The sequence below is a fragment of the Haliotis cracherodii genome, unplaced genomic scaffold (assembly GCF_022045235.1).
Source record: "Haliotis cracherodii isolate W230 unplaced genomic scaffold, xgHalCrac1.p SCAF_8, whole genome shotgun sequence".
In the NCBI taxonomy this organism is placed as follows: Eukaryota; Metazoa; Mollusca; class Gastropoda; order Lepetellida; family Haliotidae; genus Haliotis; species Haliotis cracherodii.
The window spans coordinates 31,894,883-31,917,143 of NW_027266341.1; the positions used below are offsets into that span (position 1 = coordinate 31,894,883).

Sequence of the window (22,261 nt, forward strand, 5' to 3'; positions counted from 1 at the left end):
AAACAGGCAAAGGTGGACCTAGTCTTGCATGAAAACCCAAAGGGGGACCAATATAATGATAAACCTAAGTTTCCATATAGAATATTATCATACCCTATATCAAGTCAGCTGTACATTCTGATGATCATGGCATCATTTTCCAAGGCAATCTTACCTTCAATACAGTATGTTTTATGCAGTATGTTCTGTGCATCCAATAGCCAGTGAGAATAATCTACGTAGTCATTTTACTCAATCATTACAATATATGCACCCTCTTATACTGATCAATTGTATTTCAACCTGCACTTACATGTTTCACTGTGTGATCTGTGTAACAGAAAATGTCATGTTGATTGTTCTATTGTTGAATGAGTGGGTCACAGTGACTGTACCGGATAGCCTTTATTCTTGCACAAAGATAGGCTAGGCTCTCCCTTTGCAAAGAAAATTAGAGTGATGTCCCCTTTTCACGTTCACTTCCGCCGAGTAAACCTTCAAAATGGCGGCAAATAACAATATTGACGTTGATGATGAATTCCATCAAATGACAGTTAAAGAATTGCGTGAATACCTACGGGAACGAAATCAAAAGGTGACTGGGGTAAGAGCACAAGTTTTAGCGCGAGCAAGAGGGGCGAAGGCACTTCGTTTGGATGCAACCACCTTAGTACAACCCAGTAAAGGCGTTATATCTATGCAACGGAAGCTCGTCACACCCAGCGGATATCGAATGCCAGACCCCACTACATTAATGATTGGATGGAACGATGCTGTTGAATCATTGCCGGAATTCTCAGAGAAGGAAATCTACAATTATATGGTACTTAGTAACCATAGGACTTCAGACAAGAAACCCATGATGGCTAAACGACAAATGAAGGCAGTGGTGTTTTACCAAGATAGACATGTTCACGGCGTAGCTCTACACGATATCCATCACGACTGTGACCATATGTTTGTCAGATGCCGTGTCATACCATCACTACCAACAGCGGATGCAAGGAAAAGCCCTGATCACGACGTTTGGGCAAGTCTCTCAAAAGTAACAGGTCGTGTTCATTCAGCAAATTGTACTTGTGCAGCTGGGTATGTAGACTTTGCATTTATATAACTAAAGTCGTGTCATCTATATCTAGATAGCTGTTTTTTTTACAAACAGAACGTTTAAAACCTTTTCAAAGAAAATATGTTCCAAATATTAAGTTTGATCAAAAGATATGTAAATTATTAATTCCAAATACCAGCAAAGTAATTGATACATTTTAAAATCTCGTCCTTTGTGGGACCTCTCATTCACTTTTGTTAATTTAAATAAATAAACAGATTATTGATATTGTTGCTTATTAATATGTGACATCTTTAGCTGATTACATTAAAAATAATAATTATTTAGGGTGAAATAGAGGAAACATGACTGTGTCATTTTATATGCATTTGATTATTATTTCATAATATTAAAGCTAGAGTCCAAATAATATTAATAAATATAACTAATTTTGTTTTTGCAGTGCCGGGGAGGCTTGTAATCATGTATCAGCCCTGCTTCAGCCCTGCGACATTAGTCAGAAGAAAAAGGATGGTTTGCTTTCATGCACATCAGTTGAGTGCAAGTGGAAAATTCCCAGAAAAAGGAAGTTGGATCCAATGAAATCGGATGACTTGAACTTGATGTCAAGTGGCAGGAAGAGTCAACAAAAAGGTACTGGGACTACACAAGGTACTGTCGGAATACAGAATGGAACAATCAACAAAAGATCAATTTGTCCCAACAGCAACATGCCACAGACAACAATAAATCTCACAAGATTTAATAAGAAGTTAATTGGTCATGAAACAAAAAGTAAATGTGGATATGTTGTTAATACAACTACTGTTACTCAAGCTCCTGAACCTATGCCAGAACTTCCAAAAATACCATGCATTGATCGTTGTATTCCTGACTATGTTGATATTAAATCGCCAACCTGTCAAACTACCTTTCAAAATTATTTTGATTCTATGAAAGTGTCAGAAAAGGATGTGAGGTCAATAGAGAGAATGACAAGAGGACAACATAAAACAAAGTTTTGGAAGGAAGCCAGATTGGAAAGGATAACAAGTTCACAGTTTGGCAAAGTATTTATCCGACAGACATCTACAGCTCCAGATAGACTTGTATGTGACCTAATGGGATATCGGGGCGAATTTGGTAACAGACATACCAGATGGGGACTTTCACATGAATCTGCAGCAAGGCGGCAGTATATCAACAAAATGGCAGGTCTTCATCCACAGTTGAAAGTGTCTCAGTGTGGACTAATTGTGAATACAGACTACCCTTACCTTGCAACTAGCCCTGATGGACTTGTGTCATGCACAGATTGTAGTACATGTAGTAATCAACATGGCTTAGTAGAGATTAAATGTCCATCTGTTTTCAGAGATCTAACACCAGAAGAGGCTGCATCAAATACAAATTTCTTCTGCCATATTGTGGACAATAATGTGACTCTAAAAGAAAACCATGCATACTACTTTCAAGTCCAAGGACAGATGGCCTTGACCAAAAGAACTTGGTGTGATTTTGTGGTGTGGACTCTCAAAGGGATATCTATTGAAAGGATTACATTTGACGAGAACAAGTGGCATCAGATGGTCACAAGGCTTCGCAGTTTCTATCTGTCAGCCATTATTCCTGAAAAATATACCCTACGTGTCCAGCGAGGTGTTTCACTGTATTAGATTGACCGTTGTACTACCATCTTACCAGTTGTTTTACCCTATGCTCACTCAGTCAATTCAATGTTTCACTCAATACCATATCATATCTTTCTTTGATAGTCATAGATACTTACCATTCAGTGGGTGAATTGTTACTTAACGCCGCATTCACGGCGACTGACTGTTCAGATAGTATGTTGCTTAGACATAGGATATCTTCTTCTCCTTGTAATTTCTTGAACCATTCTATTAAGCCATAACATATCATAACATATTTTCTGTAACGTCTTGAAATGACAACATGGACAACATGATTAAAGAAAATCATCAAGCGTTTATTTCTTTCATTTTCAGTTATTGTTACAAATATTAGAACCATGGGACTATGATCCTGCTGTCACAGCTAAAACATGAAATTGTTTATCTACTTATATGAAGAGTCAGGATTTTTATATCAATGCTTTGATTCAATAAGTAAAACAAAAATAGACAGCCAGTAGGTGGTCATGTCAATAGTCATATTGGACAAAAATAGACTTATTTGTCTAGACTTATTTGGCTCAATGTTTTCAATACAAATTGTTATCATGATACCATGATTATTAAGTTTAAATATAGCAGAAAATATCATGTGACCATTCACATCTGGAGCTGCAATAAGATTATGCTAATCCTACTAATTACAGAGCAAGCAAGGAACTGTCATCAAAGAAGTAATTGTCATCAATTTCTTGGTCATGAGGATAAAGAGGGGGAAGCAGAGTAGTCAAAGCATTACAGATTTTACAGATTTTGTTTACAGATTTTGAAATTGTAATTGGAATTATACCCTGCAAAATTCTGAAATTCTTGACACGTTCCATGTGCCTTTCAACATGGATTCTCAAGTTTGCTATTCTCCTAGTTTGTTCAATTTCTACAGCAGTCAGCTGTTTTCTCTTATGTTTCTTTGGTGGAATTATTAGGAGTATACCTTTTGGTGTTGTCAAGTCTGAGATTGTAAATCCCTTATCCGCCATGATTGCATCACCTACATCACACAAATCTAAAAGTCCTGATTCTACTGTTATTTGCCGGTCACTTATAGCTCCTGACCACAAGTCAGAGACAAAGCTAACAACACCATTTGGAGTGACACCAACAAGCGCTATAATGACTGTACATTTGTGACTGTTTACCAATAGAGTAAGGTTTTTCTGTAAATAATTCTGTACAATCTATAACAACCCTTGTATGGTGTTGTCAAGTCTGAGATTGTAAATCCCTTATCCGCCATGATTGCATCACCTACATCACACAAATCTAAAAGTCCTGATTCTACTGTTATTTGCCGGTCACTTATAGCTCCTGACCACAAGTCAGAGACAAAGCTAACAACACCATTTGGAGTGACACCAACAAGCGCTATAATGACTGTACATTTGTGACTGTTTACCAATAGAGTAAGGTTTTTCTGTAAATAATTCTGTACAATCTATAACAACCCTTGTATTTGGATACAGATCTTTAAAACCTTGAGGCATAGTTGTATTAATAGTATCCATTGATGGCCAGACAACTAGGAAGGATAAATTGTTGTACAAAATATCAATCCATCTATTAATGACATCAGCACAGCAGCTTCTGGAAATATGAAATCGCTTTGATAAATCAACAACTAGGAGTCCAAGTCTAAGACGCATCAACACTAGAAAGAACTCGTCTATCAAAGACAAAGATTTAGGGCGTCCAATATTGGATGTTGGATAGTCCCTGTCATGAACCTCAGAAAACTCATCAAATAAACATGAAAACTTTTCTGCATCCACAAGACCTGTATAATAGGTTACCAATTCTGAATCATTCTTCACATCAAAAAATGTTAAATCAGGAAGTTTGACTTGAGTGGCTTGATTGCGAAAGACTTTTTTATTTTCAGTCTCAGTCTGAGTCATTGCACAGGATGTTTTCACAGGATTTAGACACTGGAATATTACATCGTCAGTTTGAGTAGACATGCTTCTACCTTCCACCATTTCTGTTTGCGATGATCCATATCTTATGCAACTGATGTCGTCTTCACACACAGCCTCACAGTAGTCATGCAGCATAATTGATGCAACATCATAGGATCTGTCAAAATAATAAATAGCTTTTCATCACATTAAATAAATAGTTTTTTTCCGATATTTTGAGGTTAAAGGAATTAAAATTAATAAAAAATAAATTAACATAAATCTGTTAATACAAAAGCTAATATAAGAAGTGTATTATCAAGTTTATTGGTCAATGTTCTATTATATTTTATGCTCTATATATATATATTTTATGCTCTTTATATTTTATTGTTCTGTAAGTAAGAGAGACTACACCATGATTTTTATATTTTGTCTTGTTAAGCATAACTTCTCATAATAATCAACAAACTCAAAAAAAGAGAAAAAACTTATGTTCCCGCTGTACCTGGCACCTTGACTGAATGTTGTGGAATGATGTTCAATTTCATCAGACTGAGGAGTCCCTCCGTGTATCTGCATAGTCACTTTGGGAGATTCAGGGTCACAGGCCTGCTTGAATGGGCTTTCATTTGGCTTAGAGGTATCAACAAAGTCAGCATCAGACACCTGCAACAAATTATCAACAGACACTGAGACATTTTTTTCTATTTATTCAAACAAATAAGATGAAAGAGAGGATACATAGAATTTTAAGATCAACACAACTTGAAACGTTTTTTTTTCATTTCAAGTTTTAATCATAGCACTTTTTCACAATCACATAACATTCACAAACGATAAAACACATTAAATACACCAACAATAGCATAAATCTTATAAAAATCAAAATAACTCACTGTGCAAGTACTGTAATTTTTCTTCGGAAAAATCGATGGAACATCATGCCCTATGCCTGGACCGTTACCACCCACGAAATGTTCTGAGCATATTTCTGTGTGCTTGGTCACTGTGAGGTCTTTTCTCACTAACCGAAGTCGCCTTATCCACGCTTGTCGTAGGGACTTGCTTACTGGAATGACGTGTAGAGATACTATTCTTTCACCGACTATCTTTCCCCTAAAATTGCTACAAATACAGCAGTATTGCTTCCCCATTTTGACAGCTTCGAAGCAGCGCGCTATTTTTGACGGAAGTTGACTGTACTCGGCGGAAGTTCATCCAACCAATTGAAGAGTTCCAACTCAAGACGGATAACTCTCATTGAACTTGACTTTTCGGAAAGTCGAATACTTTAGTGGCACACAAATCCAATTGTTATACTTTTACTAAGAGGCCACATAATGTCAATAATACCACACTAAAAGTTGTATGGTAGCACTTTTTCAAAATCCAGCACCACTTTATGGCCACACTTGTGAATATTGCATATTATTGTTTTTTGGAGTTTATGCAAATGTATTGTTTTTGTACATATGCTATATCCAAATAATAACACAAACAACTAAAAAAATGTGTTGGATCTAATCAAGGGTTTACAATCAGTGTATTGGATGAGGAGTGGTGTCACAGATTTGTTGAGCGCTGTCTTTGATGATCATGATATCAATCACTGGATTGTCTGGTCCAGACTCGATTATTTACAGACCGCCGTCATATAGCTGGAATATTGCTGAGTGCGGCGTTAAACAACAAACCAAACCAAAACCAAGGGTAACTTCAGTTGCTGTCGTAGATTGAACGAACTTGTGTATACACTTTGAAATACATTTTGGATTGAAAACACTGTTCAGGCAAAATATTTAATTTTATCTAAAGAACTGTACGATAAGATACAAGTTCATCTAGGTATGGTTGAAGTGCTCATCATCTAAACAAGTAAATACGCTTGATGAACCCAACATGACTTCAAGAAAGGTAATTTTTTAAAAGTTAAACACGATTCCAATACATTATTCTGAAGTGTTAATCCTTATTGTTGAACAAGCATAACAAAGAAGAAGATTGCATGTTCGCAATTGTAAATACACTGGACGAAATACTTGATTTCTGTCCAAACGACACCACCACCACTACCAACTTGTCCAATACATTCGCAAAGATTCTTGAAGAAATATTGAACGTTTTGGCACCAGAAACATTAAATTTTGAAAGATTCGGGAAATATTATAGGAACCAGTTTAACAGTATAACAAAGTTATAAGAAAAGCTTTACAGGTTATGCCATTGAACGAATCCTAGCAGCTTGTTGAGCAAACGCCAGTACAAGGGGCATAACAAGTGTCACTGGTTCCTATTATTTCTCTATGGTGGTTTTCAAACTTGATATCATATTCATCAAGCAATGATGCATTCACAAGTACATTTATAGTGGTTTCCATAAATCAGTGGTACTGTGCACCACGCTTAGTTCGTGAGTGAGTTGGGTTTAACGCCGCTTTTAACAGTATTCCAGTCATATCGCGGCGTGTCAGCTTAATGTGGGAGGAAAGCCCGAAGTGATGCAGGTCTAAGACGTTTACCACTTCGGTGAAACCCACGAGCACGGGTATGGTGCTGACAAACCTAGAAACATAATTGGGGCGAACCGGGATTCGAACCCACAATCATAGGTTTCTGGCATTCCCAAGGGATGCAACTCTGCACAGCGAATCGCGGCGCCTTGGACGACTGGGCCACCCGTGTCCCCGCACCACGCTTAAATTGTCAAACAAGGGTAATAACTGCTATAATGAATTATAATAATAATATGATAAAATATATGATTTTTTCATGATTCGATATTCCTACCCATACATTTTCAACCGAAACCGAGAAGGAGCAATTTCTCTGGTTTATAACAACATTTATTAATATAAGTTTACATTATGTATAAAGTTGTGTTACGACAGTCACAGGAAATACTACTTCCTATTTGCACTGTCTAACATTCGTGAAAAGCCATAATGGAATTGCTATCGTCTTGTCAGTTGTGTTGTCTACCAGGTGTTGATTCTGTTACGGGCTTTCCTTCCTCTACACTTGTCACAGAGATAGAGGATGATGAACACCAAGAGCTCCGTGATCTCCATGATTGTCAAGTTGCTGGCTCCGAGGCACAATCCCATCTGTCCCCCGATATTAGCTACAACAACAATAGCCCAATTCATCAACCTCGTATTTCCAAACAAAGTTGCTATTTCTTTATGGAATGCAAAAATCTCGTATGCTTGTAGACATCAACTAATGAAAATCAGTCAAACTCTGTTAGTTTGGTTTGTTTGTTTGTTTGTTGTTCAACAATATTCCAGCTACATGACAGCGGTCTGTAAATAATCCAGTCTGGACCAGACAATCCAGTGACTGACATCATGAGCATTAAGTTGCGATATGATGACATGCATGAACCACGTCAGCGATCCTGACCAGCCGATCCCGTTAGTCGCCTCTTACGACAAGCAGAGTCGCCTTTTATGGCACGCATGGGTTGCTGAAGACCTATTCTACCCCGGAATCTTCACGGGTCTGTTGGAAACGGAGCAATGCGTACATCATAAGATAAAGCCTGGAAAAGCATGTCACTTACAAAACAGCGAGGCCACCGTATATTGAGGTTGTTGTGCTGTGGATGTCACCATCATATTGTCGTAAAACACTCTTAGCTCCAGGAGGTTTTCTCTGAATAACAGTAAATACATGCATAACTTTGTTTGTGTGTTGTTTAACGCCGCACTCAGCAATATTCCAGCTATATGATGGCGGTCTGTAAATAATCAAGTCTGGACCAGACAATCCAGTGATTGATATCATGAACATGCACAACTAATGTAGTGGGAACCTCAATATGGTTGGGAATCCAAAAGTTGTTTTAACAGACTAACGATCATATTCGATGTTAACCTGGCTTTGGATGTATGACCAGCGACCTTGCCGTATGACCAGCGACCTTTCCAATTAAGGGACATGACAATTTTGAAGGTTCATTTCGTTTACTAAAATTGCGTTTCATTCAGTAGAAACTTAAAAGATACAAGACCCTTTCTATATTTATATGCAATCTCGATTTACGATTCTGACTATATCGTGAGCGTGTCTTTATGAATCACTAACGAAGCGTGATGATACCAGGGCCCACTTGCACAAAGCTATCTTAGTGCTAAGATGATCGTAACTCCCATACTTTAGCATAGGCTTACAATAGTCGTAGCGCTAAGATCGCTTTGTGCAAGTGGGCCCAGGTGTTCGGTAAAAGGTTAGTGTAACCAGCCCCACCATTGGCACCCATCACGAACACATGCGAATGCAAATCAATTGCTCGTCCTTCAGTGGGAAAAAACGTAAAAACAGTGAATTGGATCGGACATCATATTTGTCACTCATGCGTCAAATTAGACAGTGCGCTCCACATGTCTGCCATAGAACTTTTTGAAAGATTTGCTGGGGTTTGATGAAACGACTTTTGAGCAAGAGTCGTATGAAGCTCTTTGAAATGTTCGGAGGAAGAACATACTTTGTTTTTCCTCCAAATTTATGACATGTAGACACCAAAGGCTGGAGCTGCTGGAATATTGCTCGACATGAAGAAAACCTTGACTATTGGAAAGTTGAAGTCAGCCAGTCTTGTGGAGAATTCAGACCAATCCTTCCTTTGTTTCCGACCCGTTGTTCAGAAACATCAACCAAACGTTTCAGACAGAACGCTACACAGTGTCTACGTTTAGGTGAATTACAGAGCTGATTATAGTGAATGAAGATAAATTGAATTGATCATATAATGGGTAGGTTTCTCGGCAGGATAAAGCCAACGGATAAAAATGATATTGGGGCCATATGCGGATAGAGATACAAATATCAAAGGTCAAGTAGGAGTACTTTCATTCGGCGATCGAGTCAGAATTAACCATCGGGAATCTGGATAAACTACAGGGATAATTGCCATCATTATCAAAAGAACAGCCTAATATACTGAAAATCAGTATCTAACTGTGACGTAGCTAAGGCATTTTATAAGTTTTGGCAACTTTGGAGATATAAATTTCGAAACAATTTTGCGAGGGCACGAGGCCTAGCCAAGCGAGATCAGTAGCCATATCTGTGCTTGTAGACCTCTGCGTCTTAAAACCTTCTCCACAAATTAAAATAGTTGGATTTTGCCGAAATATGTTTACCTTGTTACCTTGTTTCGTTTTGTCGCTGTGTGTACATCTGACTACACTTCTTAACATTATAACAGGAGACCGACTGTCAACAACGTCTGACCGTGACCGTGACGTCTCATAGACTAGGGTAAGAGTAGCTTCTCTTTGACAAAGGGCAGTTACTCTAGCGGACAGACCGATGGATTGCCGCGAAAGGCAATTAAAAACAACTGTTGTTTTGCGTATATGTTGCTTCGCCACTGTATAAGAAACAGATTTCAGTTGGAACTATATTGACTACTGTCACTGTCCGACTGTGTGTGTGATGCAGGCCTTAGACGTTTACCAGTTCGGTGAAAACCACGAGCACGGGTATGGTGCTGACAAACCTTGAGACATAATCGGGGCGGACCGGGATTCGAAAATACAATCATAGATTTCTGGCGTGCCCGGGGGACGCAACTCTGCACAGCTAATCGCGGCGCCTTAGACGACTAAGTCTATTTTACTTGGAAACAACGGGCGAGAACAATTGAACAAAATTGTAATATTTTTCCAAAGTGTTTACCAAGGGTAGTTTAGTGTATTTGAAACACATAAAAGATGTGAATGTGTGTTTTGGAAATAGAGTCTGGTGTCAGTTTATATGCAAATCTTACACCATGGTCGCCCTGTCCCGAGTCTCTGTGGAGTTGAGGAAGCTGTTGACCCAGATGTTTGCTGGGAAGGAGCTGGAGGACACCTGGGCAGTGTACCTGATGAGCGTGCATTCACCGAAACACCCACATTCCTTCACGAAGGTACCATTCTTGGACATTTCTCCTGTGTAAACAAATAGTCTTTGTGCCATGATTCTTGATTTGTTTGTTTGTTTGTTTGTTTGTTTATTTGTTGTTTAACGCAGCACTCAGCAATATTTCAGCTTGACTAACGACATGGTCTAATAAGTTTCAGGGCTGTAGACGAGTAAAAAGTCAATGCGAGATAATAACTAGTCTTGACTATCTGCAGAAACATTCCATTGAGTGAGTGAGTCTTTTGACAGTACTCCAGTTACATGAAGACGTGTTAGCTTAGCAAATCCCGAAGTGGTGCGGGTCTCAGTCGTTTGCCACTTCAGAGAAACATACAAGCACGGGTGTGGTGCCTACAATCATAATAGAGGCGAACCGGGATTCGAACCAAGGGACGCAACTCTGCACAGCGAATCGCGGCGCCAAAGACGACTGGGCCACCCGTGCCCCTGAAACATTCCATGTAGCGTAAAGGGCAACATAGCTATGAAATATAAGAGTGGACCACTGGAAAATCAGTGATGTCGTTCGGTTTTGATCCGCGTCATTTTTAAAATAACTGCACATGTTTTGTTTTTCTTATGTTTACAGAAAAGGGCCAGAATGTTCCCTGTCAGAGACTCTACCTATTTACTCCAGCATCGTCATGACAGGGAACACAAATAATGGGGACTTCACACATTCTCAAGTACTCATCGTTTTTAGGATCAACTGCTTTAATTACGGCGCTACCTGCCTACCTCTGCTCACAAACAATTCACAAAACAAACCTTTGTGTCAGGCTTAAAAGTCTTTTTTGCATATGGATATATATTGTGTACAGATTAATAACCGTATCATTAATCATTTTAAACAATTTACTACTGGACAACAGTGAGTTATAAACAGTATTCCATGAAGACAAATATATTAATTAGTTGCTATTGTCCTGGAAACATTTCTTGTTAGTAACCCTTATTAGGTAATATTCCTCTGGCCAGAAATCAGTTTCAAAATTATTTTTTGGAAAGAGATAATTCCCAGTTAAAAGGAGTGGTTATGGAATCCACCTAACATTTACTATCAGATAATGTGCTTGGTTTCGCAAAATATCAAAAGGATCTGCTTGGAATTCAGAGTGAATGAGTGAGTGAGTATGGTTTTACACCGCTTTTAGAAATATTCCAGCAATATCACGGCGGGAGACACCAGAAATGGGCTTCACTCATTGTACCCATGTCGGGAACCAAACCCGGGTTTTCGACGTGACGAACGAACGCTTTAACCACTAGGCTACCCGACCGCCCCTTGGAATTCAGAAATATAAATTGTCAATGCAAGATGTTCTGCCGGAACTGAAACCACTGAAAATGAGTGATGACACCAGGTGTTCGCGAAAAGGGTAAGCATGTCCTGCTCTCATTTAACCCCACTATACACCATTATCATACACGATCAACTGAGGAAATGTTCATGTTCTAATCCAAAACATGCTGACGATAGATACAGTTATCTTTATCTTCAAGGTTAATGAAAAATTGTCAAAATGAAAGCAGATGTCACAAGTTTACTGAGAAAACAATATGTCAAATGTTATTTTCAGGAACTGTCCAAAGTACGATTTATAGTTATTCCATAAATCTGATTTATCCTGAATGGATTTTTGGTGACAAATTTGTCCCTACTAACCACACCCCTTCCCCGCTCATCCGTCCAGAATATCACCGGTGAACGGTTGTTATACTCACTGACAAAGGCCATGTAACAGCTATCCTGCTTCACCAGAGAGCACCTGGGAAGATCCTCTGCAATTAATATCAAAGAATTGTAATTAAGTTCTATGTTTTATAACACTGACGGGTTTGTTTAGTGATTGTTCAAGTAGTGGTCTTACCTTGTCAGTATTCGTGAAAGAATTAGTTCAACCTGCCGGGAATGTGTGTCATTGTGCTCAAACAGTAGTGATGTTAAACTCCTTTAAGTGGCATTTAGAAGTTGGTATGATTTGTTTGTTGTTTAACGCCGCACTCAGCAAAATTCCAGCTATATGACGGCGGTCTGGAAATAATCGAGTCTGGTCCAGACAATCCAGTGATGACATCATGAGCATCGATCCACGCAATTGGGATCGATGACGTGTATCAACCAAGTCAGCGAGCCAGACTTTCTGATCCCGCCAGTAACATCTTAGGACAAGCATGGTCGCCTTTTACGGCAAGCATGGGTTGCTGTAGACTTTTATTACAATGAATGCGACGTTACGTTTCGGTATATATACTAACATCAGCACATAATTTGATTAGTATTTGCATTAACCAAGTCAGCGACCCGTGAAGATTCCGGGGTAGAATAGTTCTTCTGCAACCCATGCTTGTCGTAAAAGGTGAATATGCTTGTCGTAAAAGGCGAGTAACGGGATCGGGTGGTCAGGTTCGCTGACTTGGTTGATGCATGTCATCGATCCCAATTGCGTGGATCGATGCTCATGATATCAATCACTGGATTGTCTAGTCCAGACTCGATTATTTACAGACCGCCGTCATATAGCTTGAATATTGCCGAGTGCGGCGTTAAACAACAAACAAACAAACCAAGTCAGCGAGCCTGACCACCCGATCCCGTTCGTCGATTTTTACGACAAGTATAGTAGCCCATTACGGCAAGCATGGGTTGCTGAAGACCTATTCTCCCCCGAATCTTCACGGGTCTTACGTGGATCAGACGGACCGACACATCCACACTCATCGAAAGCCTTTATCCGGACACACTCCATGAAGCAATGTTCGTAGGTGTAGGGGGAGTAGTACTTGAGAGGGTTCACAAACGTGGTACTAGTTGTGTCCACACATTCCATGTCATCAAATGCCATGTAGGGACCGGGCAGGAAACTATACTACAAATCAAAGTCACTAGTTAGTGATGTCCCATTTAAAACTGCCAAATATTGGAAACGTCAATTGAAAATAATGTATAGAGAAATTGACATTACTATATAGGACGTGAATACAAAATGTAGATGTGTTCAAATAGAAAAAATGAAAAGCTACATAGAAGAAGACTGTCCCATTGTGATTTACTTTCCCTGGCGAGTGAGTGAGTATGGTTTTACGCCGCTTTTAGCAATATTCCAGCAATATCACGGCGGGGGACACCAGAAATGGGCTTCACACATTGTACCTATGTCGGGAATCGAACCCGGGTCTTCGGCGTGACGAGCGAACGCTTTAACCACTAGGCTACCCGACCGCCCCTTTTCCCTGACGATGTTAACATTCTCTGGAGTGTAAGAAGGATGCGTATTTGTTGCGAAACTTCCAGTCCAAAATAAAATGTCACTATGTATTCCGGGGCACAGGTGGCCCAGTCGTCTGAGGCACCGCAATTCACTGTGCAGAGATGCGTCTCTTGGGCTCGACAGATGCTATCAACGTGGGTTCGAATCCTGGTTCGAGGTTTATCAGCACCATACCCGAGCTCGTGGGTTTCACAAAAGTGGTTAATGTCTGAGACCTGTATTACTTCGGGTTTTCTTCCCACATCAAGCTGAAACGCCGTAATATAACTTTGAATATTGTTCAAAGCGTTGTAGAACCTAACTTACTCACTCACATACTATGTATTTAAGGATTGACTGTGTATTTTTTTCGGTTCATTGAGGTATGAATCGAAAAACCGATGTGCAAACTGTATGAATCCGCGTAGCGTAGCGGATTCTTACAAAAGTTTGCACATCGGTTTTTCGATTCATACCTCAATGAACCGAAAAAAATACACAGTCAATGCTTATAATTAAATTCGACAACGTAAAACATGTTTTATCTACAATAGTTTAACCCAAAACAGTTGCATATATCAAAACAGACAAAAATGACGGCATTGATGAACATTCCAGGTGTAGGAATACATACAGTGGCGTGACATGAATCAGGTGATCGTTTAATTTATGCACATAACTTGACACGCCTACACAGTCAGTAGCCAATCAACGGAGAGTGGGATTAAAACAATGTTCATTTGACCTGTCAATTAAGGCAAGAGGCGAAAAGACTTGCAACAGTCAGACTGTAACGAACCGGAAGAAATATGTCCGAGAGAAGGCAGCTGTTTCAAATAACATGGTCATTTACTGCGTGATTCAAACATTACTTCTCTGATTACGGTAAAACAGTTGGAGAAATGCTAGTTAGAAATGAAACGCGTAGACATGAAAGTTGAACCGAGGCGAGCGGGAAAAAAACAGGCGAGCCTGCACGTTTGCTGTTTCATTCATTCTCGGCCTTCGGTTTCAAAGGGTAGTTTGGACAATGAATATGCATGAAAGTCGCTAAATGTCCTGTGCATGACGATACACGTGAGCAGAAAGGGAATTCCCTCGACTGTAATATTGGGATTCCCCGACATTCCGTAGTAATAAAAGTAGTGCGCAGCGGTGGGCGTGGCTTAATTTTTTACATTCATTGGGAAATGAATGCAATAACACGTGACCAATTCAGCTAATCAGAATGCAGGAATTTCCATGAACACAATGAAAATTTAATTATTTATACTTGATTAAAATTCTAACATATCAACATATTTTACAGCCTCTTCGACGTTGTTTATAGAATGTACCAGCATCAAATTTACCCGTATTCAAATAATGATGACTCCCCGAATACAGTGCAGTCGGCACTATCGGACAAGACCATTTTATGAACAGGGGGTTACGTCTTGTATTTCCCGGATATTTTCACAATTTTCACGCCAATTCTATGTACCTTTTCTCCAATACATATCGTCTTATCTCTCCCAATCTGAAAGCGATCGTTCGGTCATTGCGTTCAGCTGCGTTTGCCAGCTTCATCCATTGGGAACAACTCACTAGACATTCCCCTCACGAAAAATTACGACGTCATCAAGATGCGCGCGCATGTTCGAATCTCCAGAAATGACGTCATGATAGAACAATGCACGCTTCGTTCTTCATTGTTCTTTGCGATTTATCGCGTAACTGTCTTAAGGGGCATTCACACGGTACAACTAGTTGTATACAACTTGTTGTATGCAATTAGTTGCACAAACTGAAGTTGTATACAACTCGGCATTCACACGGCGGCGAGTTGCATACAACTCGGGTCTCGCGAGATCTCTGACAAAAAGCCTTAGCTGTCAATGTTCCGCCAATTAGACGATAAAATCCAAATGTAAAACAAATAGTTGTCCACGCATGAGTTATACATTCATAAAAAATATAACGTGACGAATTTCCTTCAGGTGTACATTTACTTTAATTTAAGAAATGAAGGGCATGTTTTATTTAACCTATCTATATAAATTTGCCACAATGAATATTTCACAATTCTCCAAAGGAAATATGTATATGCTGCAGTGTGGTACATTCACCAGGCATCTTTTAGGAATAATAACACGATGAATGTCAATTTCTGTGATAAAAAAACAGCTGATTATTATGAGTTTCATAAATTCTATGGCATTTTAGATTATATTAGTAACAGTACTGTATACATGTACCCATTTTGCAGCAGTGCATTATTTTACTGGGTGAAAAGATATTGAAGAGATATTCAAATTATAATTGAAGATTGAAACAGTAAACTACTTCATGATCTGAATGCTTTGTGTGCTAGTTCACCCGCACCTCAAAGGAAATAACAAATATGTACAACGATGTTGATGTTGACGTATACTAATATGACATCACTACCGGTAACCTCTCGTCATAACGTAGCGAGTTCACTGATAGCAGTGCGCGGAATGTTTGGAGTAGGTTTTACCGTGATGCTGGGATCACATACATACATAAATGAGTCATGTAAGTTTGTAATCAGAATCAATCTGAAATCAACAAGTTCTGTTTGTTTTTATGTTTCCATTCTCGCCTTGATACTATGTGGGCAGGCAGACCAATACCGTCGTCAGTGTGTGTGATTTTGCGTCAATATCATGGCGTCACGTGGAACGATTTCTGTTGACTTTTCCAAAAAAGTATCTATACTCTAATTATTTATTCCTCAATTTGCATATTGCAATTGCATATTCGTAATAATCCGAGCTAAAGTAGGCAAGAAATTGACGACTAAATCTCTCGGAATAGTAGAAAATGTTAAGTAAAACTAGAAGTTTGCTTTGTTTACATTTTTTTCAATGAGAAGAGCACAGGGTTTGGTTTCACACTTGAATATTGCGGTTGATTTCATTTGAACCGTTTGTATTGGTGACTTAGACAAAATGTCATTTGATTCTTAATGGTATGATGAATTCAGGAATGTATGTATCGTAGCTGAGTGTGAAATACATGTGATGTGATAGGCATCTCGTCAAACGCGAAAAGAACCATGACTGCCCGAAGCTATCAACATGGCGGTTCGGTCCAGAGTTTTTGTTTCGAAAACGAATATAGGATTATTGGAGTCTTTTTGGAATGATGATTGGTGTTTTGACAAAGAGCAGAAACGAAACCCAATGTTTTTTTAATTGAAATTATCATGTAGCTATATCTTATTTAAATAAATAATCACATTTAGAACAGTGAATTGGTAAAATGCGAATGGCAATATTTCCGCTGTACACTATTTTCAGATGTCATTAGTGATACATATGCTTTGCCTAACATAGTTGTTAATGGCATCACATAATAGATAATTCCCCTCAGAATCTAAAACTGTGACGTTTATTTGTGTGTATGATGTATTTTAAGTTTTAGAAACGTATATGGACCTAATCTCACCTTGGTCTACACTACAGTATACAGTCACATAGCCTTTCGTTTCAAATAACACTATAAACAGTTTAACCTGGAGAATTAGACCGATGCAAATGTCAAAATATATAATTTGGGACAGCGGTACCTACTTTTCATAGGTCCTTTATTGAGTGGTGACACTTAGGATACCGAAAAGCAGAACTTACCGACGTGAATCGGAGTCGCCATTTTTGTTTACAAATTGACGTGTAAATGTCACGTGATTTTCATACGCGTTTTGATTGGCTGCGTACGTACAACTTGTCGCATGAAAATAGAGCATGTCCTATTCCGTACAACTCACGTCCAACAAGTTGCATGCGTCAAAAGTTGGACCGACTTGCCCGTTCAGACGATGCAGTGTGTTGCATGCAACAAATTGTATACAACTAGTTGTACCGTGTGAATGCCCCTTTATAGAAATAGATACACACACCTCCTTTTTTTGCAAGGCAACATATGTTGAGAATCCGGGTGAGGCCATCACAACAGTGGGATCAGCTTCTGGGTGTAGGCGTGGATGATGGAGTAGCACCTGGAAATATATACAGGACTTGGCGTGTTTCGTGAAAATCCGGGTTAGAATAGGTATTCAGCAACCCATGCTTGCTGTAAAAGGTGACTATGCTTGTCGTAATTATAAAAGGCGACTAACGGTATCGGGTTGTCAGGCTCGCTGACTTGGTTGATGCATGTCGATCCCAAGTGCGTGGATCGATGCTCATGATATTAGTCATTGAATTGTCTGGTCCAGACTCGATTATTTACAGACCGCCGTCATATAGCTGGAATATTGCTGATTGCGGTGTAAAACAACAAACCAACCAACCAATCGTATCCTAATTTCGTGGATCGATGCTCATGGTGTCAATCACTGGATTGTCCGGTCGAGACTCGATTATTTACAAACCAACATATAGTTGGAATATTGCTGAGTGCGGGGTTAAACAACAAACAACTTTTACAACAACAATTGTTATTCCCCGCCCAAACGAAGTTAGTGGGGGATATAGAAATGGGTTCCGTCCGTGTGTGCGTGCGTGTGTGCGTGTGTGCGTGTGCGTGTCCCGAAATCGTTTCCGGAGCATAACTCAGAAACCGTTGAATATTTCTCTACGAAATTATGCATGTCTATCAGAGTCATGCTGAACTGGTGCCTTTTGCTGTTTAGGAGTTTTATATTTTTTTATTTTTTACGTTTCCATGGCAACTAGTTGGACTTCGGTTCTATAAGGGTGCTGTTCGTTTCCGGAGCGTAACTCAAATAACATTAAATACTTTCTTACAAAACTTTTCATGTCTACTAGGCACATACTGAACTGGTGCCTTTTGCTATTTAGGAATTTTATAAATTTTTATTTACATTTCCATGGCAACAAGTTGAACTTTGGTTCTATAAGTGTGCTGTTCGTTTCCGGAGCGTAACTCAAAAACCGTCAAATAATTTCTTACAAAACTTTGCATGTTTACCAGACACATATTGAGCAGGTGCCTTTTGTTATTTAGGAGTTTTATTGATTTTTATTTTTTTACTTTTCCATTCCAACAAGTTCGACTTAGGTTCTATAAGGGTGGTGTTCGTTTCCGGAGCATAACTCAAAAACTGTTAAATACTTTCTTACAAAACTACTGGTAATGTCTACCAGGCACATACTGAACTGGTGCCTTTTGATATGTAGCTCTTTTAGAAATTTTTATTGTTTATGTTTCCATGACAAGTTGGATTTAAGTTTTAATATAGGATTGGTTTACTTAAGGAGTATAACAAATAAACTGTTAAATATTTCCTTGCCAAACATTGCATGTCTATATATGAAGCGCATACTGAACTAGTGCCATTTGATATTAAGGAGTTTTAGAAATGTTTATTTTAGAATTTCCTTTGCAGCTATTTTGACATGGGCTAAGAGAAATGTTGGGTCAGTTACCTGGTCTGGGACCATAACGTGTTAAAATGGGCGGGGGATGTAGATGACTTTGTCAACTATACGCTTGTTCATTTTACACGGTGATATCCACATCTAAACTGCTTTCAGCATACCACAAACCGTCAAAGAGGTATTCATAAACATACCTGTCACGTTAAAAATACATTAAAAAAAACAGTTTGTTGTTTAACGTCGCACTCAGCAATATTCCAGCTATATGACGGCGGTCTGTAAAATAATCGAGTCTGGACCAGACAATCCAGTGATCGACATCATTGGATAACCCTTTATGTAGGGTGTGTATTCTATGAAAAATTATGTTCAATATGAATAATAATGTATCAGTTTGTGTCAATACTTCAACATCTCACCAGATGCGTTCATCCTTGATGTTTACTTTGCTTGTTAGATTGTTTGTTTGTTGTTTAATGTCGCAATCATCAATATTCCAGCTAAATGACGGCGGTCTGTAAATAATCGAGTCTGGACCAGAATATTCAGTGATTGAAATCATGAGCATCGATCCACACAATTGGTATTGGTGACATGCATCAACAAAGTAGCGAGCGTGACCCGATCCCGTTAGTCGCCTCTTTCGACAAGCATAGTCGTCTTTTACGGCAAGCATGTGTTGCAGAAGACCTGTTCTCGCCCGGATCTTCACGGGTCTGATGTTTACTTCATCAGTTTGTAATAAAGTGGCGTTAAACGCAACTCAATCACTGATCCACTCGGAAAGGGGGCGATTTACCTTAATCCCCGCGGCCATGTTAGCCCTGAATGTGTAGTCGTCCTGATAGATGTTGAAAGTGACGATCAGGTTAGCGTCGTCTCCTGCCGTCCAAACTTTGACAATTTCAGTGACATTGAAGTTGTAGGAATGGCACAATCCTTGAGTAGTGAAAACAGGTCGGAACTCGGTCATGCAATCAAAGTTGTCTCCACCAAAGGCACATTGAACCAACATCTTTGATCCTTCCATTGACATATTCCTCCACCATTCTAAAGACAATGGATTCTGAAAAACATCTGAAGTTGGTGTAGGAAATGTGAAATTTCTATTCCGTTGAAGAGAAGTATTGGCGAAGTAGGCCTCCATTTCTGGGTAAACGTCAAGACGAGTTTTGTTGAGTGTGCATCGGTTGCAGATGGTGACGGCAGGGAACTCGATGAAATGCTTGATGTTGGATGTGACCTTGGTGACGATGGGGTAGCTGTAGTAGTTCCCTAACTCCTCGATAAGGTTATAGATGAGGAACGCTGTAGTTGTACATATAGCTAACGTCCACATCAACCTGTCGAAGGAAAATGATAAGAGTGACTTTTGCGACGTTTACAGTAGTATGATTATATCATGAAGCTTCTCTATCTGGATCTGATAACCAAAGGTAACATTAGCATCGTATAATCTCTACCCAGTAAACTGTATGTACACCCAAATATTTTTTTCTAGCTGCTACTTACAATAGGCCTCGTAAAATATGATGTGGTTTATAATAAATCAAAACATTTTACGTGTGCCTATATGTAAAACACTGTCAATGTGTAAAATGTGATTCATGTAGGCAATTTATAAAATTGCTAAATATTTCACATATTTAACAAAGTTCAGAAGGGCTTTAAAACATCATAATCGGCTAATTATGCAAGGATAAGCCATAAAATGTATTATCATACCATGTCCAGTCACTGAGGGATGAAATTAAACATCAAACTATTTGGAATGCGTTATTATAATCAAATAAATGTATAGATTTTTCAGTCAATAAGTAAAATAACTAAAATTGCCAAAGTGAAAAAATTGAGCCATTCTATACTTGTCATGTATACTAGTGTTTACACGCACAACCACACCTACCCACGAACGCTGAATGGGTTGATAGAAGGTGCTTTAATCTTTTCAACTGCATGAATGCCTGTGGAATGACTAAATTCATCCCACAGATCTTTCAATCCATACGTTGGTGCATGTTTCCTTGCATCAGCTGTAGTGGTGTCAGTCATATTTTTGTCCACATTCATCCCTGTAGACAAACATATCATTTCCTGGTGAGGCCACAATGATTGACATGGTCATGGTTAACATGGTGCACAAACTTGTTACATTCACACATTCATATTTACACAGTAACAGTTACATTAACATGTAGACCCGTGAAGATCCGGGTTAGAATAAGTCTTCAGCAACCCTTGCTTCTCGTAAGAGGCGAAAAACGGGATCGGATGGCCAGGCTCGCTGACTTGGTTGATGCATGTCATTGTATCCCAATTGCGTAGATCGGTGCACATCAAATCAATCACTGGACTGTCTGGTCCAGATTCGATTATTTACAGACCGCGGTCATATAGCAGGAATATTGTTGAGTGCAGCGTTAAACAACAAACAAACACAATGTACATGTAAAACTTTAATCACACGTGACCTTCAATCAGGACTCTGGTACTGATTTCAGTTCGTAATAACCGTAGATCGTTATAAGCATATATACAACAAATGGCCGGAACTAAAACATACATGTAGGTTCTTTATATCGATCAGTTCGTTATAAGCGTGTTCTTTATAAACGTAGTTTACTGTCTTAGTCAAACATACTCAACTACTGACTGTCAGAATACACAAATTGGGATGTAATTCTTTAATTGGGGTGTAGTTCTCCATTTGCACAATCGACAGAAATATATATAATAATCTTCCCAGATAAATTCCTGACCAAATTCAGTTAAATCCGGTTTGAGATAGTGTTTTGGTTTATCTTACTGTCTTGTATGTTAGACAACAGTACTTCATTCTTGTAGATGTAGAAACATTGTGGAAATTGAGTAACTTGCTTCACATTTGTTAAGACTTTCTTCGTCAGTATTGTTGCACAAAGTATTTGAATAGCAATGATGACAGCAACACATAGTTGACTATATATTCAGGTGAGCTACATTGTAGAAGCACTATTTGTGTCGACGCTTTACTACTGCGAAACAAGATCGCCTCCATTGTCTCGGGAACAGAGCGTCTGCCCGGAGAGGTCGTAGAATCAATCCCCGGTCACGTCATACATAATACGTTACACTATGGTACTTGTTGTTACCC

General features: G+C 39.0%; 2 protein-coding genes and 1 pseudogene across 2 annotated transcripts; 1 reads left to right on the forward strand and 2 right to left on the reverse strand.

Moving 5' to 3' along the window:
• The first annotated feature begins 474 nt into the window (after positions 1-474).
• LOC139450092 (uncharacterized) lies at positions 475-2,703 on the forward strand. The gene is made up of 2 exons (XM_071231729.1): positions 475-1,068; positions 1,491-2,703. The coding sequence occupies exons 1-2, from the start codon at positions 482-484 to the stop codon at positions 2,701-2,703; spliced, it is 1,800 nt and encodes a 599-aa protein (XP_071087830.1). The 5' UTR covers positions 475-481.
• Positions 2,704-4,548: 1,845 nt separating this feature from the next.
• On the reverse strand, positions 4,549-5,817 carry LOC139450558 (uncharacterized; annotated as a pseudogene).
• Positions 5,818-7,594: 1,777 nt separating this feature from the next.
• LOC139450631 (acid-sensing ion channel 1A-like) lies at positions 7,595-21,198 on the reverse strand. The gene is made up of 8 exons (XM_071232416.1): positions 21,035-21,198; positions 19,928-20,471; positions 17,685-17,783; positions 13,219-13,399; positions 12,255-12,311; positions 10,393-10,555; positions 8,182-8,273; positions 7,595-7,740 (listed from the first exon to the last, which is right to left on the reverse strand). The coding sequence occupies exons 1-8, from the start codon at positions 21,196-21,198 to the stop codon at positions 7,595-7,597; spliced, it is 1,446 nt and encodes a 481-aa protein (XP_071088517.1).
• Positions 21,199-22,261: the final 1,063 nt, after the last annotated feature.